The 17540-nt window shown below is 43.8% G+C and overlaps 1 protein-coding gene across 1 annotated transcript in view; it reads right to left on the bottom strand.

Annotated features, from left to right (window-relative positions):
- The window catches only part of LOC100647925 (irregular chiasm C-roughest protein), a gene marked incomplete in the record, with an annotated part of 156580 nt that overhangs the window by 52771 nt on the left and 86269 nt on the right, over positions 1-17540 (bottom strand). Inside the window, 1 exon segment of the mRNA XM_012319929.3 lies at positions 2162-2502. Coding sequence (XP_012175319.2) covers positions 2162-2502 — 341 coding nt within the window.

Raw genomic sequence — 17540 nt, 5'->3', positions numbered from 1 at the left:
TGAATTTGGTCCGTGCAAACTGACCCGTCGTGTATCGCAGCTGCGTGCCGCCGCTGGCCAACGGCGCCGGGGAAAAAACGGAAAACGAGCGCGAAGGAAATGGCGCTGTCGGTCGAACGCGACCAAGCCTCCATCGAGATTCATTCGATTTCTAACTCACCCCTGAAAATATGTTCTACCCTTTGCATCCGTACGTCTGTTACCGGTCATTCAGTTGGATATATATTCCCACACTGATCCCTTGCATCGCGAAATACGGTGCTGAATACGATGGATGAAAAGGGAACTATTTTCTTTTTCATTTTTTATCCTTCGTACGGCATATCTGTGGACGCGTATTCGATTCGATTATATCGACACTTCTCTGGCTTTCCCCTCGAAATCTGCGGTTAATTTCATCGGGCGGTTCGCTAGGGTGGGTCGTTATCCTGAGCCGAAGCTTTATCCCCGGAATGAGTTTAGACTTCGGAAGAGAGGGGGAGGGGGGTTTATCACAACGCCGTGAAATTCAGAATTAGGCAAACGAAACGGTAATCTCCTAGTTTCGGAGAAACTTTAAATACGTGGGCCTCGCGGAAGTAAGTTTAGCTTAAACCGAAAAGAGCCTCCTCTTGTACGACCGAAGAAATAAAGGAGAGACCGAAACAGGGAGAACAACGTCTTGGCCGTTTTCTCGTCCCGCTTGTTTGCAAATACGGAGTTTCAATTTGTTCGTGCACATAAGCATTTTCCAATATCGTTGTTCCTTCCTCGTCTCCTACGTGCAACAAAGGGGAAAGCAATTTCGCGAATGCCTGCGGAGATACCGCCTCTCCTTAAGGACATCGTGTAATTTAAACGCAACAAACACATCGGAAAGTGGAACGCTCCGTTCCCTTCCTTTTTACAGACGGCACGAAAGAAGAAAGGATGGATTTTCTAGTCAGCCGTAGCGTTGGATTAAAAACAAGCGGCGATACAGAGGGCATTTGGCCAATTGCTTTGCTCAATATTGAACTATTTGACTGTCCTTTTTAATTAGAATATGCATTGAAGAGATCTCGACTACAGAATTTTCACCGAACGACGGGAAGTCCTCTTCCGAAGTATAAAAATTTTCTCCTTAATTCTCACCATTACAATCCTCGTTAATTCTCGTACGCGTCACGAAAGTTCGCGAGGTTTTGCATAATGTAGTATGGAAAAATAAGAGGATGACTAACAACATGATAATAATATTGTTATTAGATCCCGGATATCTATGTAAATTTGTATTTTTTGAACACTATCGATTTTCAAGTTTTATTCGTTAAATATTCTAACCAGTGTTCTACTTTAAATAGCTATTGTTTAGCATTATATATATTTGTATGTATTATATAAATACTATATTATATATAGTATTTTTCGATATTACGTGCATTCTGTGCATTCTCGTAGCTTTAAATTTTCCAATAAATGCATAAAAATTTGCGGTTTAGTTATTACATTACGATCTTATTCGTAGATTTTTTTCGGCCCGTAGGCGTGTCTATATTTATAATTGTACTGGCTCTATCAGGAAATAACCAATCACGTATACTCCATAATCATTATGCAAATCGATTGGGAACTTACAAACATGCGTTCTCGTGAAACTCGCTCCACTCATTCCCGCATGCAAGCTTTATTTTCACGCATATATATCGGTTTAGTAATATATAGTTTAGACTATAATATTCTAATCTTAGACTTAGCTATACAGGTAAGACGAGAACAGAGAAATCCCTACAGATATATGAAGACCAAAGAGAAAATACATGATAAGTTTGTTCGTTTTGATATTCTAGTTCTGATGTTATTTGTCGGCAAGAAGAGAGTATTTTCATATACTTACATAATCGAAGAGGAATGTCTTAAATCCAAATATACAACTTTTTAAAAATAGCTGGTAAATCTACAAAGTTTCATAAGAAATCAGTGGTATAATCTTATGATAATCAATATCTTTCAAATGTCTAAAAAAGTGTCAGATACAGATTGCATTAAAACCATATAAAATGAGAAAAATTGGTAATATTAAATTAACAGACAACACGTTGAATTTTTAAATTCCACTTCTATAGATCATAAAAATTGTTACTTGTATTTTTCTCCTATGATCTTTATATTGGATCGAGTTGGTTAAGTGAATTTCACTTACCCTCTTCGTCGCTGCCGATCATGGCGTAACGCTCGTATCCCGTGAGGTTTCTGACGGCGCCAAGACCGAAGTCGTCCTTTGTCCATTGAATAGGTCCCTTCTGGTCGAGGACCCGGCAAGGAAGCGTCACTCGGCTGCCAATCACCGCGGTCTGATCCATCGGTTCAATCGCGAATCGCTGATAAACTACTTCCGTGGTCGTGATCGGCTTCACCGTCGAGGCCAATGGTGACACGTTCGTTATGTTCGTCGCTGATGACGTTACCCTCGTTCCTAGCGTCAGTAGCAACGATAGCCAGATTATAGATGGCGTTGATCTTGCTACGCCTCTTGTTCTCGTGCTGAAAGCAGAAACAAAATAATTTTGTACTCCTTCGTTTTACGTAACGCAATATTGTATTTCAACAAGTTAGTAACTAAATAAAAGATAAATGTATTTCTTGAAAAGTGTGTTTACTTTGCAAAGCAACAAGTTACTAACAAAGCTATAAATGTATTTCTTTCGAGTAAGACTAATTCTAATTTTTGTTATGTTCTCTCTATAAAAGCCTTAGAGAAAACATGATTCTATCATTAGTAGTTTAAAACGTTTTTCCCACACGCCGAAAAATATTCGATGCCGAGAGAATTGCAGAAAATAATTTTATTCCAAGTACTTTTCACGATAGAAAAAAAAAAAGAAAAAGAAGAAATAAAGCGATTCCAATAATTACAAACGGTTCCTAATCCATGTAATATACTTTCCTCGCACTATACTATAACCGAACCCTCTTCGTCGCGTAAAAATCACCCCAGGTGCCTTATGTAAGCGCGGAACTACATTACCACGTTAAACTTTACGGTTGATTGCGCGAGAACGAGCTGTCGTAAATTATGACTTGGACCGCCGGCAGAGTAACGGGGGTAGAACAGTCGATAGTCGAATTACGGATCGGAGGGGAAAATAAAGGGTAGAATTAATAGTGGAGCGGCGATAACGCACTTACGGCGTCGCAATGATATTCCAGGGTTGGTTGTCGATAAGAAGTAAAAAGCGTCTAAGTTCGTTATTTAACTTTTCTCCCATCCCCGTCCTTTTCTTTCTGTCTCTTTCTCTTCGCTTTCGCGCACCGCCTAGTCCTCTAGCCGAGGATTGTTTAACGACCTTGCAGACGGTCGTACGCTGCTCCGCCCGTTTACCTTCGAACCGTCCTTATTTATCTTTATAGTCCCATCGGATTAGAAGAGCGGAGACCAAGAAGTCGTCGCCGTAAATGAAACGATAAAACTATAGCCAGTACAGCAATTTATTATTGCGTTTTTAGAGCATATATAGCTGTTAGTACACGTGATGCCATTGTTATGACCAGGTGAGACTATATCCTTCTTCCTCCTCCTCCTCTATTCTCTGCTTTTTTTTTCTCTTCCGCTTCTTTTACGACGGTAATACCGTTTTGTCGATGCAACGAAAAAAGAAATATACCCGTTGCTGGTAATTATTACGGTAGCCGTTTTACGACGACAAAGGGAACGATGGCATGTTGTCGAGGAGAAGGAAGACGAGAGGATGAGCACGCGTTAAACGATTGAGAAATGCTTTAATAAAACACGATCAATTCGCTTTCTTCCACTTTCATCGTTGTTACTGCGACAATTTTATTCGAAACTCGGCGTGAGCGGTGATCGATATTGAAATTCTTGGTCGGGACGGCCCCGCGCGACGTACATACTTCCTATCTTCAACGACCAAAGAAGCACGCCGATCGACGATGTTCGATCTTTTATCACTCGAATCGAATATATCCACGGACATGTTCGCTTCGGCGCTCTAATAACATACGTGAACACGTTTCTCGCGTTGCAATTTACGCGACAATTTCTCCTCGGTGAAGTGTTCCCCCCTTGTTCCTTATCGAGTGACGCGAACACGTTCAACGTGGTCACGTCGAGAAACGCGCCAGTCAGCCGACGAAGCGTTCGTTTAATCGTTTCATCGACCTCTCAATTAACTTTTATTCGTCTGGCTTACGCTTGAATCGGACCACGCTGCATCTTCATCGTGCGAGTTCTTCAGACGGAACGAAGAGAAGATCGCTCTCGAGTTTTTACGCAGCGATATCCCGTCTTCAGCTAACAATTCAGACCAAAATACACCTTTAAATTTTAGACACTGTCAACCACGATATTTCGAGTACGAAATCAATCCCCATCCGCCTTATCCCGTTCTGTCCGGGCACACCAACTTCCTCCGTGGCTTTCGTTCCGGCAGTGAATCGTGGTGCTCGCACCCTTTAAGAAAGCGGCCCCGCTCGTTACACGTCGCGTTCGTGTTTCTCGTTGAACGAGTTAGACGACGTTAGCAAGGAGGAGGCGGACGTTTCTTGTCGCGCCATGTTCCGTTTGCTCGACCAGGGGGAGGATGTCGTAAGACGGTCGTACGACATCGTGCGGCTCAACTGCTTACGAGCTCAATAGGATAATAACCTCAGCCTGGTCGTTACCAGTCGAACCATTTCAATGGAATACAAGCCTAATGGACGTAATAATAATTGCGCTTGTGCCTCTCGGTTTCGTCGTTGCTGTTTGTCCCTGCAAGCTACCTCGACTCTGTACGCACCACGGAACTTTGAAATGTGTCCGGGTAACGCGACGCGTCCTATGTGGGCCACGTTTCCTGTCGTCGTTGACAAATGCCTGGATCGGCTGCGGCTTTGCGGCTTGAATCGATAAGCGCCACTTTAACGCGTTCGCCGATGTTTCTCTCGTTTTACCAACCTATTCCCGTCTAGCGCCGTGGGAAATGAAAATATCACACGAAACAGTCACCTTACCCGAACGAAACCTCTCGCAGTCTTGTCGAGGAGTTTTAAAGAAATAAGAAGAAAATAGGAGAAAGGCGAGAGAAATACCGATCTCATAACCGAGTGTACGTTTCAATCCGTGGAAAGTAAAAAAGTTTGGGGTTAAAGTGGGATTTTAATAAATTCCGCGATATTTCCCTCCAATTATTTTCCTCCTATTTTCACAGTGAAAATAATCGCGTCACGGTTGGTCGCGAATCAGCCTGTGGGCGAATTACGAAACAGTCCATTAACGGAATACAACAATAACAGAGAATCATTCGATTTTTCGTTCATATTAAAATTGATAAAAATTGAATTCCGGCTGACAGTCGGTTAACCGTTGTCTGATATTTAATTTAGAAATACTACGTTTTACCATTTCGAACGTTCGTCTTTCCAATGTTATCGTCAAACGCCGTCACACAGAATGTTATCAACGTGCAACATTTTTCGTTCCATTTTCCAAATTTTAATTGTCGGCGGAATTTTTTTTTTTTTTTTCTCAAACCTGTACTAACCCGTTCTAACCGGAGCACGAAGTTACGATTCGAAAGTGCTTGTTAAAACGAAGCTCGATTACGGATTACCTGTTCACTCGTTATAATCACGTTTAATACTTTTAATTAATTTCAATCTAAACCGAACATCAACCGGTCAGAGATCATAATTCAGGGATAACGTTGCATCTCCTCTGTGGCGTGATAAATAATCATCGGACCGGAGGCAAAAATTTCAGAATATTTATCGTCCAGCGATCTGTACTTTTTACCCCGCTACGTTACATCGATATCCCAACCTACGAAACGATGGTTCGCAAATCAACGATTTTTAACCATTATACCAGCCGCCGCGATCCCGAATTTCGATACGATCGTTCATTATACGATCGGGAATTTTGGCATAATCGCGCCGAGCTCGGTAAACAAGCGTTTCGACGAATAGTTAACGAAAATTCCCGATGCACATACCCGCGAGATGTAAGAGAAACAAGGAAAATATGCGGTATAATGATAAAGAGAATTAAACAAATGAGACACATTCGTTACTCTGTTACGCAACAGTCGCCTGTAAGGTAATTAAAAGTTTCGATGAGACACGTAACGAAGATAATACGATACATCATGGCGGGAGTTTATGAAAGTCAAGTACGGATTTCAATTTTATCGGAATATAATCCGTCGATGACTGTGGGTCGTCGAGGCGAACCAAGTGGCGCCGGCACGCGTCTATCCGTTTGTTATCGAGATGGGATTCGTTCGCACGTCCCCTTTACTTTATATCGTTGGCTCGCGTTAAAATTTCGTGCGATTGCAGGGAACGTGTTCGATCGGTCTCTTGCTTTTCCTAGCCACGTATATACCACTTGGTTATTACATACGCTAACACGTCCCTGAGTATAGATATTCCTGCCAACCACCATGTATTCGTAGATCATGCGCCGCCGATAAAACGGCGCGGCCCGGACGGTGCCTCGTGATAATTAATTGGCCGCTGTTCATCCGAACAATTACACCTGAATGCCGCGGCAATTATCAGCGTGCCGCAGGGATGACGCTCGCCGTTGAACAAACGCACTCGTTTGTCGCGTGGTTGCTTGCCCATTGTCATCGAAATTTTGACGAGTCTACCCTGTCTCGCGCGACTTTTCCATCCCTTTTTCCCTTCGTATTTCCCTGTAAAAAGGTTCATCTAGAGGTTCGTAATCAAGTAATCATCGTGAAACACGCCGAAGAACGACATTCTCGCTACGGAAATTGTGTAATCTCATCGTGTCTCGATAATGGTGACGCGTTTTTCCGCATGGAAAAATCCACGTCGACGTATAGCCAGGCGACGCGGCACAGCGACTGCGTTTGACAGCTGAAAATCGAAGTCGTGCACAAACTCGACCGGGTCACTGGAAACACGGTCGTAGCCGTCCTCGAGTCGTCGAACAGAGACAGTGCGTCTCTGATCAATTTGTCATCGCATGACCCAGAATCAAAGATACGAGTCCCACGGGTCGTCGTTTCTGGAAACGTCCGATTGATGTGTACACGCGCTTCGCAATCGGGCTGCTGTTCGATATTCGTGAGGATCGACAGAGCCTGTTGGAAACGATACACACAAAGCGGTCGATTCTGATGCTTGACTCCACCTACTCTCGTTTCATAGCTCTATAAACGATGATACGATCAACTGTAACCGATTTTCGTTTATTTATTTTTTTTTTTATCTTGTATAGTAATCTGATCTGAGCTGGCTAAATGGAATACGGTTATTGTCGATCAGTTTGTTAACGGACGAAATTTGTTAACGCGACATGCTGTGTTGCTTTTTTAAGTATCGTTAGCTAACGACTACGATTGTCGTTTGATCGGTAAAGTTAAGGCATGTTTGGTCACCGTTACCGGCAATATGGTTGATCATCTGGGAACTTTGTGTGCTACTGATATTAGTGTTTTGGAACTCATCTGAAACTATGGGTCCCCGGCTAGCGATCGCAGCGGTTGCCACGAGGTAAATTAAATACAATGCACGATCATTTTCTAATAACATCGGGTTAATGTTATTTTAACCAAATGTGTCACGAAAAAAAGAAATAGGCGGGAAGATATGAGAAATCTAATATTACGACAGGTTGTTGAACTCTATAATCTGGACGAATATAAAACGGTAAGTGGCTACGAATAACGACTATGTCATGCACGGAAATAGCCGTAGCAATTGAAACATATTTGATAATTTGCTTATTTTAACCACTGTTGTTTACGAATTTCAGCTATGATATCACATTTTAAATTGTAAAATTGTACAACTGTTTGGCAATTTGCTTATCTTATTTATTGATTATTACGAACTTAAACTACGATATCTCACGCTAAAGTTCATATTCTACAAAAGATATATCACGCTTATTTTCATTGTTCAGTTGACAAATACTTGGCCATTTGTTTATTTTAGCCTTCATAAATTCAAGCTACAATTCCTCCTTCTAAACTATATCATTTATGAAAAAGATACACCACACTCGTTCTCACCGTTCGTTGCTTTTTATTACAAGAGTCCAATCATTTCCACTGACAATCCGAAAAATGTTCCCGTTTGCGTGGGTCGAACACCAGATCCTCTTAATTTCGTCTACGCGCTACTCATCATCCCCTTCGAAAGGGATGAAATTGTTGGTCGTCCACGATGATGTATCCTCGGCTACCTCTCCCTTCAGTTTCGCTTCAGCCTTGGCACGCCAAACGCCGATAACTACGAAACCGCAATACCTCTGGCGTGTACGGCTTTCAATTTGAATAATCCGATGAATAAATTTGCCCGACCATACAGCCCGTTACAATGGCAACGTGCCGTTTGATGATCTCTCGCTTTTTCTCTATGCGGGATTCGTCGTCGAACGTTTCTGGGCCAATCCTTGAGTGTCGTCTAATTTTTGATCGGACTCGAAATAACGCGTCATCTACGACCACAAAATCGCATCTATAAGCAGACGGGGAGATATTACGCTTTTGCGGCGAAGAGTTGAAAATTCGAGCTCCGTTCTCCGACCGATTGCACGGCATTAACGAAGCCATTAGTACTTTCTTAACTTTGCAGCATAGCCGTTCAGGCGGATTCCATGAGCAACGGAGTTCCTCGCCAACGACCAGCTGACGCGCGAAAAACCCTCAGCTTCGAGAACCGGCTGAAATATATCATTTTTATCGAGCTACCGGGCTCCTCCTTCCAGCGATAATCTATAATCGGTTCGACGGATCCCGATTAAATATCTATTAACTGGGAGATTTTTGACTGATGCAGCAAAAAGCATATAGGGGATAAAACTAGGTCAGACCAGGGATTTTACGAAAGGTCCCCTTCGAACTCGATGTTCTTACAACGGTCCCAATCATTTCGTGCGTTAGCACGTTGCGCCACGATTGTTTTTTCCAATTCGGCTCCCAAGGCGCACGTGTCACCGGAAAATTGATTTATTATCGCGTAACCGTTTTCCCGGACCATGTTTGCCCGTATCAGTATTCATGGTGCAACGAAAACTGTCAAGCCTGCCCGTACGCAGTCTGGTCGGGCTAGATGCGGCTGACTGTTACAACGGGGACGCATTGTGTGCTCACACAACAATCAACATTGGCTGTGTGTGGTCCGTCGTTGCATACGGACACCACAATGCCAAATTGACGCGCGTCTCTGTGCAATAGTGTGTACATATATAAGTTTGTGTGTGTGTGGATGCGTATACGGGAAATGCCGATACAACCAGGGGCTTCGTACGCGAAAACTCGAGGCACAATCTCGAACGACCGACAAAGTCATAGAGCTCGGAACGAGGACGAGGTATCGAGAGCTGTTGCGGTTTCCGCTGTTTCTGGCCAAGCCCTCGATTCCGTAAAAAGGACGCAGGCGTTGCGGAGTTCGCCGGCCTCCTCCAGGGAGTTCCCCTGGTTCCGTTCGATCTCGTTTTAATTAACATCGCGCTCGACTATTTTCCACTGTCTGTAACGCGCGCTGCAACCGCACCGGAAGTAGCGCGGTACCTTGACGCTCGCGGCTGTTACGCGGTTCACAAGCAGCGGCCCGGTTTCGTTGTTTATTTAAGCGACGACTGTTGTACTAACGTGGGTGAGATCCGACACCAGTTCGGCTGCGAACTACTATTTTTACACAATCCATAAACATCGAAAGTTTTAGCCTTCGATAACTCTGTTTCCATTACAGATGATACCGGAACACGTCATACACGTTATACACGGAACGCGTCTACACCCTGTAGGGAAAGCTGAGCAGAGGAGAAGGGCGTGAAATGCTGCACACTATCATAACCCATAATTCACTGGACATTCACTTTACTACGTATACGTAGGATAGACGTAAATGGATGTTGTAATTATAACATGACGTTGATATTTATTAACCGTGTGTATTAACTTAATTATAATGTTATTTTATTAAAGCTAATGTTTAAAATTAGCAAATGCCCCGTTATGCATCGGAGTTCGACTTTAATCGACATCTAATCGTGTCACGAATTAAAATCATGCCAAAGGAGTAAGTTGTAATTGCGGCTATATTTAATCCTTCTAACTGTAAAATTCCATTTGCGGTCATTATAGTTCCTTTAACGTTTGCAACTCATATTACGAACTCGATGATTCCATATGTTTATGATATTGCCCTTGTTAGTAATTTTTAGATTTCTATCCTTCCCATTTAAGAGAGACCATTCAGATCTAAATGGAGCAAGGTTTACGTTCCGAAAATATAACGATCGCGTTCTTTTTATCGACCTTTCTTTCTTTCAACACTCTCATTCTAATAACGTCGTTCCAGTGACGATCCATCGTACACCGAATCTCGCTCGAATTCCCTTTTTAACGATAGCTTTTAACATGGCTCGGCGGTATAGCTTATAACTCGATACCACGGTTCATTGGAAGATACGAAGCTAGGTGTGTCGTGTGTACGGCACCGCTTTGTCGGCGATCGACAGCTTTAAGTTGGCCTTTCAACAATTACCCTGTGACCCTTGGAAACGTACAGGTGCACCGTAAAGAAGCTGCTGGCCGGTTTGTGTAAATGTCACGTACGCTATTCACGACGTTGTGGTAACTCCGTTAGAAAAAGCGACACAAGCTAACAGAAAATACGCAGGGAACAAGATGCTCGAGTTACAAACTTTTGCAAGTAAAAAAGCAAACCATCCTTTAAAACACATACTGACTTTGAACAGTCTTTTAACCTATTAACCGGGAAAGACGAGTTAATTTGTCATTTTTAGATTGTCAATCTCTTCAACATAACAGTTATATGTTTTATCTTCTCATCTGATGTTTTATTTCTATAAAAAATATTTGAACAGATGAAAACCTGATAAGTTATATTTCTCTATCTATTCATCGAAGCTTTCAAAATTTTCTCATTCAATTTTGAAATTGAATATGTGTTGTTTTCACCTCCTTGAATATTTAAAAGATATTGATAACATTAGTTACGCGGATTAATATTAATTGAATTAAACCAACGCAACGAATAAAGCAATACAAGTGGATTTTTCACTTATTCTCCGAAGATTTACATATTCTCTTCTTCAACTATTTCATGGCCACCAAATGTCACAAAAGTCAGAAAATTACCGAAATCGACCTTATCTTTCCCATGTGAGCATCATTCGCAGGCATCAGAACCTCACTGAAATTAATCTGTCCCTATTAATTTCCAATTTCGCGACGAAAGAATAAGTTAAGCGTAAGACTTGACAAACAAGTTAAAGATATCCCGTCTTAACTTCAACGTGAGCTTACTTACATCGTAAGTGAATCACGAAGTAAGAAGAATTAAGCTTAGGAGACACTATGATCCGTATTTTATCTGGTGGAATCGTTTTCTACAGAGAAAGAGAGAGAAAGAGAGAGAGGGTTCTCGAGTTCGGAAGAAGACACCTGACAAGACATTCCGTGCGACTCGGGACAATGGACAGACGGATTCCGTGCTCCATTCCACGCGTATGTTTGGGGGCTTAAGCGCGTTACGTGTCCCCTTTATGCACCAGAAAACATCCTTCGACCGCTAACCGTTTCACCGTCGGGTCGCGTCGTATCCTTTTCTTGGACGTCGTCATTCGACGGGACGAACCGAGTTACAGGAGACTGGGGAAAGCCGCGCGCACACCCAGGACACATATAATATCGAAGTTATGCACCGTGACAGTACGCTGGCTGCCTCACAATGAGGGAATCCTTGCTTGTCCGGGCTCAAGCTGCGCCCGGTGATTTAAGATCGTGAACTCGCGAAGCGGATATCGATCGTTCAAGAGAACGTAGCGTCGACTCTCTTTCGCTTCCTCTTCGTCACTCCGTTCTCTATTCGTAGACGAGGACGTTTCTCATTCTTTTTCCAGTAGTATTTACGAAACAAATAAAAGGGAACGTGCATGTGTACGAGCGTATACGCGTCATACGCGGAAAGATATAACGGTATCGATACGAAGATTTCCCATGGTTGTAATTGGAACGGTCGCGCGGCAGAATGGCTGACTAATGGAGGTTATTCAAGCCGTCGCTAGACTTCTCGTTTTCCGAGTTTAATATTCCAAATTATAGGAGGCGGCAGCAATTTTCGAATATTCAACGGAGAGGAAAGGAACCTGTCGGTGACCTAGATATCTGGCTCGATTCCTGCAAGCTGGATCGTTAGGCGTACGAAACAGCTTCCCTCGTTAAACTACAACCTATTAATCCAATTGATTAATTCTCTCGTTCCCGCTGTTGCTAATTAATTAATATGATTGATACGAGACGCGGCAAGTAGAAAAGGTTGACAAGTATGTTGGCGAATGAAACGGTCGAGATACTGCTTCAATTTCGTAATTTGGCCAGATACGATGGCGAATCACTTGGATGTAAATTATGAACGCGTAAACCAGTGCCGTTACTGAGACGCTGTCAAAGGGTGGAAAGTTACGCAATACGACGATAAATATTGTTAATGTTGCAATCAAGGCTGCTTAAAGAACGGTCGTCGGTTTGCGATGGTACTCGAGAGCGGAATTAAATCGTAGCGAGACAGAAGGTGGGGGCAAGGGAGGAGGATTCGTTCCGTGAGTCAGATTTCATTAGACACGAGTTGATACAACGAGACCGCGAGACTTGGTCGCAAAGAGGCAGTAAACACCGCTACAGTACCCCCTACCATCTATCTCCGTGTTCGTATCCATCTCTCTCTCTCTCTCTCTCTCCCTCTCTACGTGTCCCAGTACATGCATATGGTACATATGTACGAGGCCGCGGTTCACATCCCTAGAGCGTATACATCTGCAATGCAGAAACGAGACGACCATGTAAATTCAATATTTGCGCCGTGATGGAATGATCATTTCGCGGAGGGAACGATAGTCGGATACTTAAGAGAGAGAAGCTTTCGTATATAGCATATACGATGGAAGACGACAGTGTCGGTGATGGAGCGGTTTGCTGTTTCAACGAGTAGATCATTTCTACGTGAAAATAGCGCGATAACGGTCGAACGTGGCGAACTTTCTAGCGGCGCGGCGTATTTTGCTCTTGTATCACGGTATAATCGTGGATTTCGTCGAATATTCGATGAAAAACTCTACCGACGTTCCAGACATTCGTTGGGCTATCCCCTTGAATTTTTATAGCGCCACGATCGGTGTATACGCGAAATTCTCTTCCAGCCGAAACTCGAGTACGTATATATATATACGTGGCGTCGTAGTTGTCGATCGATCGGTTAATTCATATTTAAATGGTGGCATCGCCTGGCGCGAACAACGAAAGAGAGAAGGGGCAGAGAAAGAGACGGAAGAAAGAAAAAGAACGTGACACGTAGAACACGGTCCTTCGATCGAGTATTGTTACCGCGAGCTTTCGTGTTAATCACTCGCAGGAGGCTGTCTCATTACGAGAATCAAAATATCCGTAAGAGACGCAATGCTCGTATCGGAGCGTATGATACACCGTGGCGCGGCGTGTAAGTATGTAGATAGGTGGCAGGGGCGCATGGCCGCGCGTGTGCTCGCCGGTCCGTGTACGTGTGCGCCTCTGTGACGGAGGGTTTGTCAGCCGGCAACCCCTTCTAGGGTTGACCTTTCGCCGCGTGGATCGATATCGTGAAACGATATTTCCTCATTACAGTCGCGCGCTGCCACCTCGGCTCGCGACGGGTGTATAAATTTCCTCGCCGAAAAAACGGTCAGACGCGTCTCGTCGTCGCTTGACCCCCGCTGCGAGCACGCAACCTATTCTAGGTTGTACGCGTCGCGCGCGTCTGCCACGAATTTGGGAAAAAGCCCGGAAAAATGGGGATTGTCTATTACCGGTGCGCGTTGCGTCGCCCGCCGGAAGAATGATTCATGCGAAACTACTGTATGCCAAATACGTATCTATACGTTCGCATACACACGTACATATGTATGTATGTATATATATATATATATATATATATATATATTGAGCGAAGAAAATGCATAACGTAGAAATACGTAGAATGGAAGAAACGAAAAATCTGTCTCGGTTTCCGTTTTTGTATAGCCGGAGAAAGCTGTCTCGAGGTAATTACACCGTCTTTCTGTGATTTTAATAAACGCGAGGATGAGTAGAAACAGAGCAACGTCTCGTCGCGAGTAATTCTTTTAGCGGGATGAAAATTTAACGCGGCGCCCTGTAAAAAGAGGTAGAAGAGCAGCGGTGGCGGGTCCGCGCGCGCTTCATCTTATCCACCGGCGGAAATATGAAATACTTCTGCGCGGAATAAAGTTATTGCGCGTCCAGCGTTATTTTGCTCGCTGCTTAAACGACTGTGTGCCGCTCGTTACGACGGCTACGCTACCCATTTCTACTACCTTACACTCCATTATCATAGAACAGCGCTTCGTTATTCCATTATGATCCACGCGGGCGTGCGCTTCCATTTACGTCGCAAATTATTTTAACTTCGAAAACGACCGCCGGAATGAATCGGTTATCCCGTAAAGCTTTCCGGTTACCATCGTGGATCGTCGTCGCCTATAGCGTTTCTCATTGTTCCCTCTTCCTAAGCGAGGCGTGTTGACGCTCTTAGCCAAGCCGATTAACCAACGTACCAGCTTCGGACTAGATGTCCTTTCGAACTGACATTTCGATCGACTCGAAGCTATCATAGCCACTGCAATACCAACTAATTCCATTGATTCTCTATTAATTACGAGCCTCGGATCGTAATTAATTCGTACATAATGGTTTGCACCGCGAATGCTAACATAGCAATAGCCGTGCGATTTTATTAGCAACGATTGTATACGTTACAAGACACAAGTACATACGCGTAGCAATTCACCTCTCGTCGACGTAAGCTTCTTACGTCGGATCGCAATGATGAAAGGTTGAAACAAACTACGAGGGCGTACCCTTGGAACGAGAAAATTCTTTATTGCGGATGACTTAAGTGTCTGCGAAGAGAATAACGTTCGGTCTTACCGCTCGAGGGGTGGCTGCGGTTTCATCCGAGTAAATTCCAGACGTGACGCCATACTTAATGGACCGTTTTGCAAATAGTCGAAGGTGATTATATATACGCTATGATCAGTCCCAGGATATCCCTGGAAGGAGACGAAATCGATCGGTGTTACTTAATCAAGCGCAGGTGCCTGCAAAATTAACGCATCGTTCTCTTCATTCCATTTCATTTTCTCGGCATCGAACAAATCGACTTGTCTCCGGTAACACGTTCGCCTCGAGTGTCGCGAGCGTTCGATCGATCCGCGAGTTCAGCGGTTTTCCAAGATATTTAACGAGCTCGATAACGAACCGAGCAGCCCGTGCGAACTAGGTGAAGGACGAAGGATCACGGAACGATAGGGGAGAGCAGAAAGTGATTTCGAACCGCGTCAGCATCGCCGCTGTTCAAACAAACGATTGATCGTACAATAACATCGTTAGGTGGCGCAAGTGAAGTAAACCAAGTATCGATAATCCGTTTCGCGCGGACAAGTGGTTCGCGAGAGCACGCTTCATTGGCTAGCTTCGCGAAGATTCTCAATTTGTCGAGGTGCCACGGCGCCATCGTTTGCGTCGCAATGTCGTCTCGTCGAGTCACGACTGCTAATCCGCGTCGAGTAACGATATTCGATGCGGTGATTAAAAAGGATTTCTCGGTTAAAACTTGTTAAGGATTTGCCTTAGCGGCTAATTAATCGGAATGGTTGGTTTCTGCGACGGCCGTAACGCCGAGCTACTCTCTTTGAATCGATTACGAAGCGGATACACGCGCACGATAAAATTAAATGGATTATGAATGAACGTTTTTCTCTCGACTGAAAATAATTGAACGACGAAGAAGCTTTCACAGTATGGCTAATTTTGCCGACCCAGTAATAGATTAACACGTCGTCCGGAGAGCAAGGAAGGGACAAAAAATGTAGATGCAACGAAGCGAAAGAATTACCCTATGACAGGATGGTCGTAGAAGAAACGCGACATAAATAGACTTCCATTATCGAAGATGGCTAGGCACTTCTATTATACATATATATATATATATATGGTATTTATTTATGCGAACAATAACGCGGTACGAGCACTCAACGACGTCGTAGAAACTTTGTTTTCGTTGCGTTTTACTTCGCGGTTGGTATGGCCGTCTTAGACGCGACTAGCGGTATCGTAAAAAGCACTTCGCACGCTTGAATGAAACTCGACAGAAAAGGGAGAGAAACTGTCCGAAAGGTGGCAAAAGGTAGGTAAATGGGAGAGGTTAAGAAGAGCAGGAGGAACATTTAGTTACGTTACACGATTGCCCTTCTAGCTCATCACGACGCGGATTTAACTTTCAAATAGCTTCAGTCATCGTGAGTTTAATTTCACGATTATTTTATTCTGGAAAAAGAGTTAAGTAGGTCGAGGGTGCTCTTAATCAGCGCACCTTTTAAAGAAGGTAATACCGCGCACAATTTTGCTTAGCAGCCACTGCTATTAATTTCTTGTTCCTTCCGCCAGCTAACGTCGCGTTCGTTCGTAACGAAGCACGAGAAAGAGAAGGTAAAGAAGAGGATGGTGAAAAGAACACGATAGAAACGTGGAAAGGACGAAGAAAGAAGAGTGTATCGTGGCGTTTCGGACATTTCAACCATGTCTCGAGTATCGTGCCGTAGCACTGATGACGTGTTCGCCTATCCAACACCACTTAATTCGATATGGATTTCGGCCTCCGTTATTTCGCCAACTTTCGTTAGCATTGCTAATTAGACTGCTTCCGCGAGCTGCTTCGCGAATCCTGGCAAGTTTTCGCCAAATTCCCCGTTCCATTCCGGATGTTAATAAGAATGGTCATTATTATGCTGTTTACAATCTACAAAGGTTGAATGGGATACATTCGCTCCGTCTCGTTTAAAATATCTAACTAACCGGGAATTTTCTCTGGGAAATTTCTTGAGAAGTCGACTTCTCCAACCGTTACCTGAATGCCGAAAATTGTCGTCAGAAAATTCGAAGAGCGTCGGGCAAGCGACGCGACAATTTCCGCGATTTCGATGGAGCACCGCTCCAATTTTCGCGTGCTTTCCATTGTCTTCTCTTTGTTTCCGTGACTGAAGAAGGATGCAAGGGAACTCGTGGAAGACAGGCCATGAATAATACTTGTTTTCGGAGTACGATCACGATGGAATCGCATCACACACGATGTTGGGAAGAAGCCTTCCCAGGAACGAGAATAAAAATTCAAGCAGACAGGCGGCGGTATCTGTCGACATAATCGGTAAGGCCGAATTAAAAACCGTAATTCGTAGATTTTTGGAAGATTATGACGGTCCGCGTATGGTGTCCGGTTTCCCTCGCTACTTGACGTTTCTCCCCCTTTTTTTACGCTGACTGCCTCCTCTTCAGTTTTATCTCTCTTCGTGATTTCTCCCCTCTCTCTTTCTCTTTATCCACTTGTTCCGCCAACCGGGGTAATTAAAAATAAGCCTGGTCTTAGCGAAGCGTCGGTATTCGCGGAAAAAAAAGAAGGTAAATACATTTATACATTTGCCGCGTATATATTTGCTGATCATTGTCTCGATTTGGAAAGAGAAAAGCACA

This window comes from Bombus terrestris, chromosome 2 (assembly GCF_910591885.1).
Source record: "Bombus terrestris chromosome 2, iyBomTerr1.2, whole genome shotgun sequence".
In the NCBI taxonomy this organism is placed as follows: Eukaryota; Metazoa; Arthropoda; class Insecta; order Hymenoptera; family Apidae; genus Bombus; species Bombus terrestris.
Note: the sequence above shows the minus strand (reverse complement) of the source record. Positions and strands in the feature narration are given on the sequence as shown.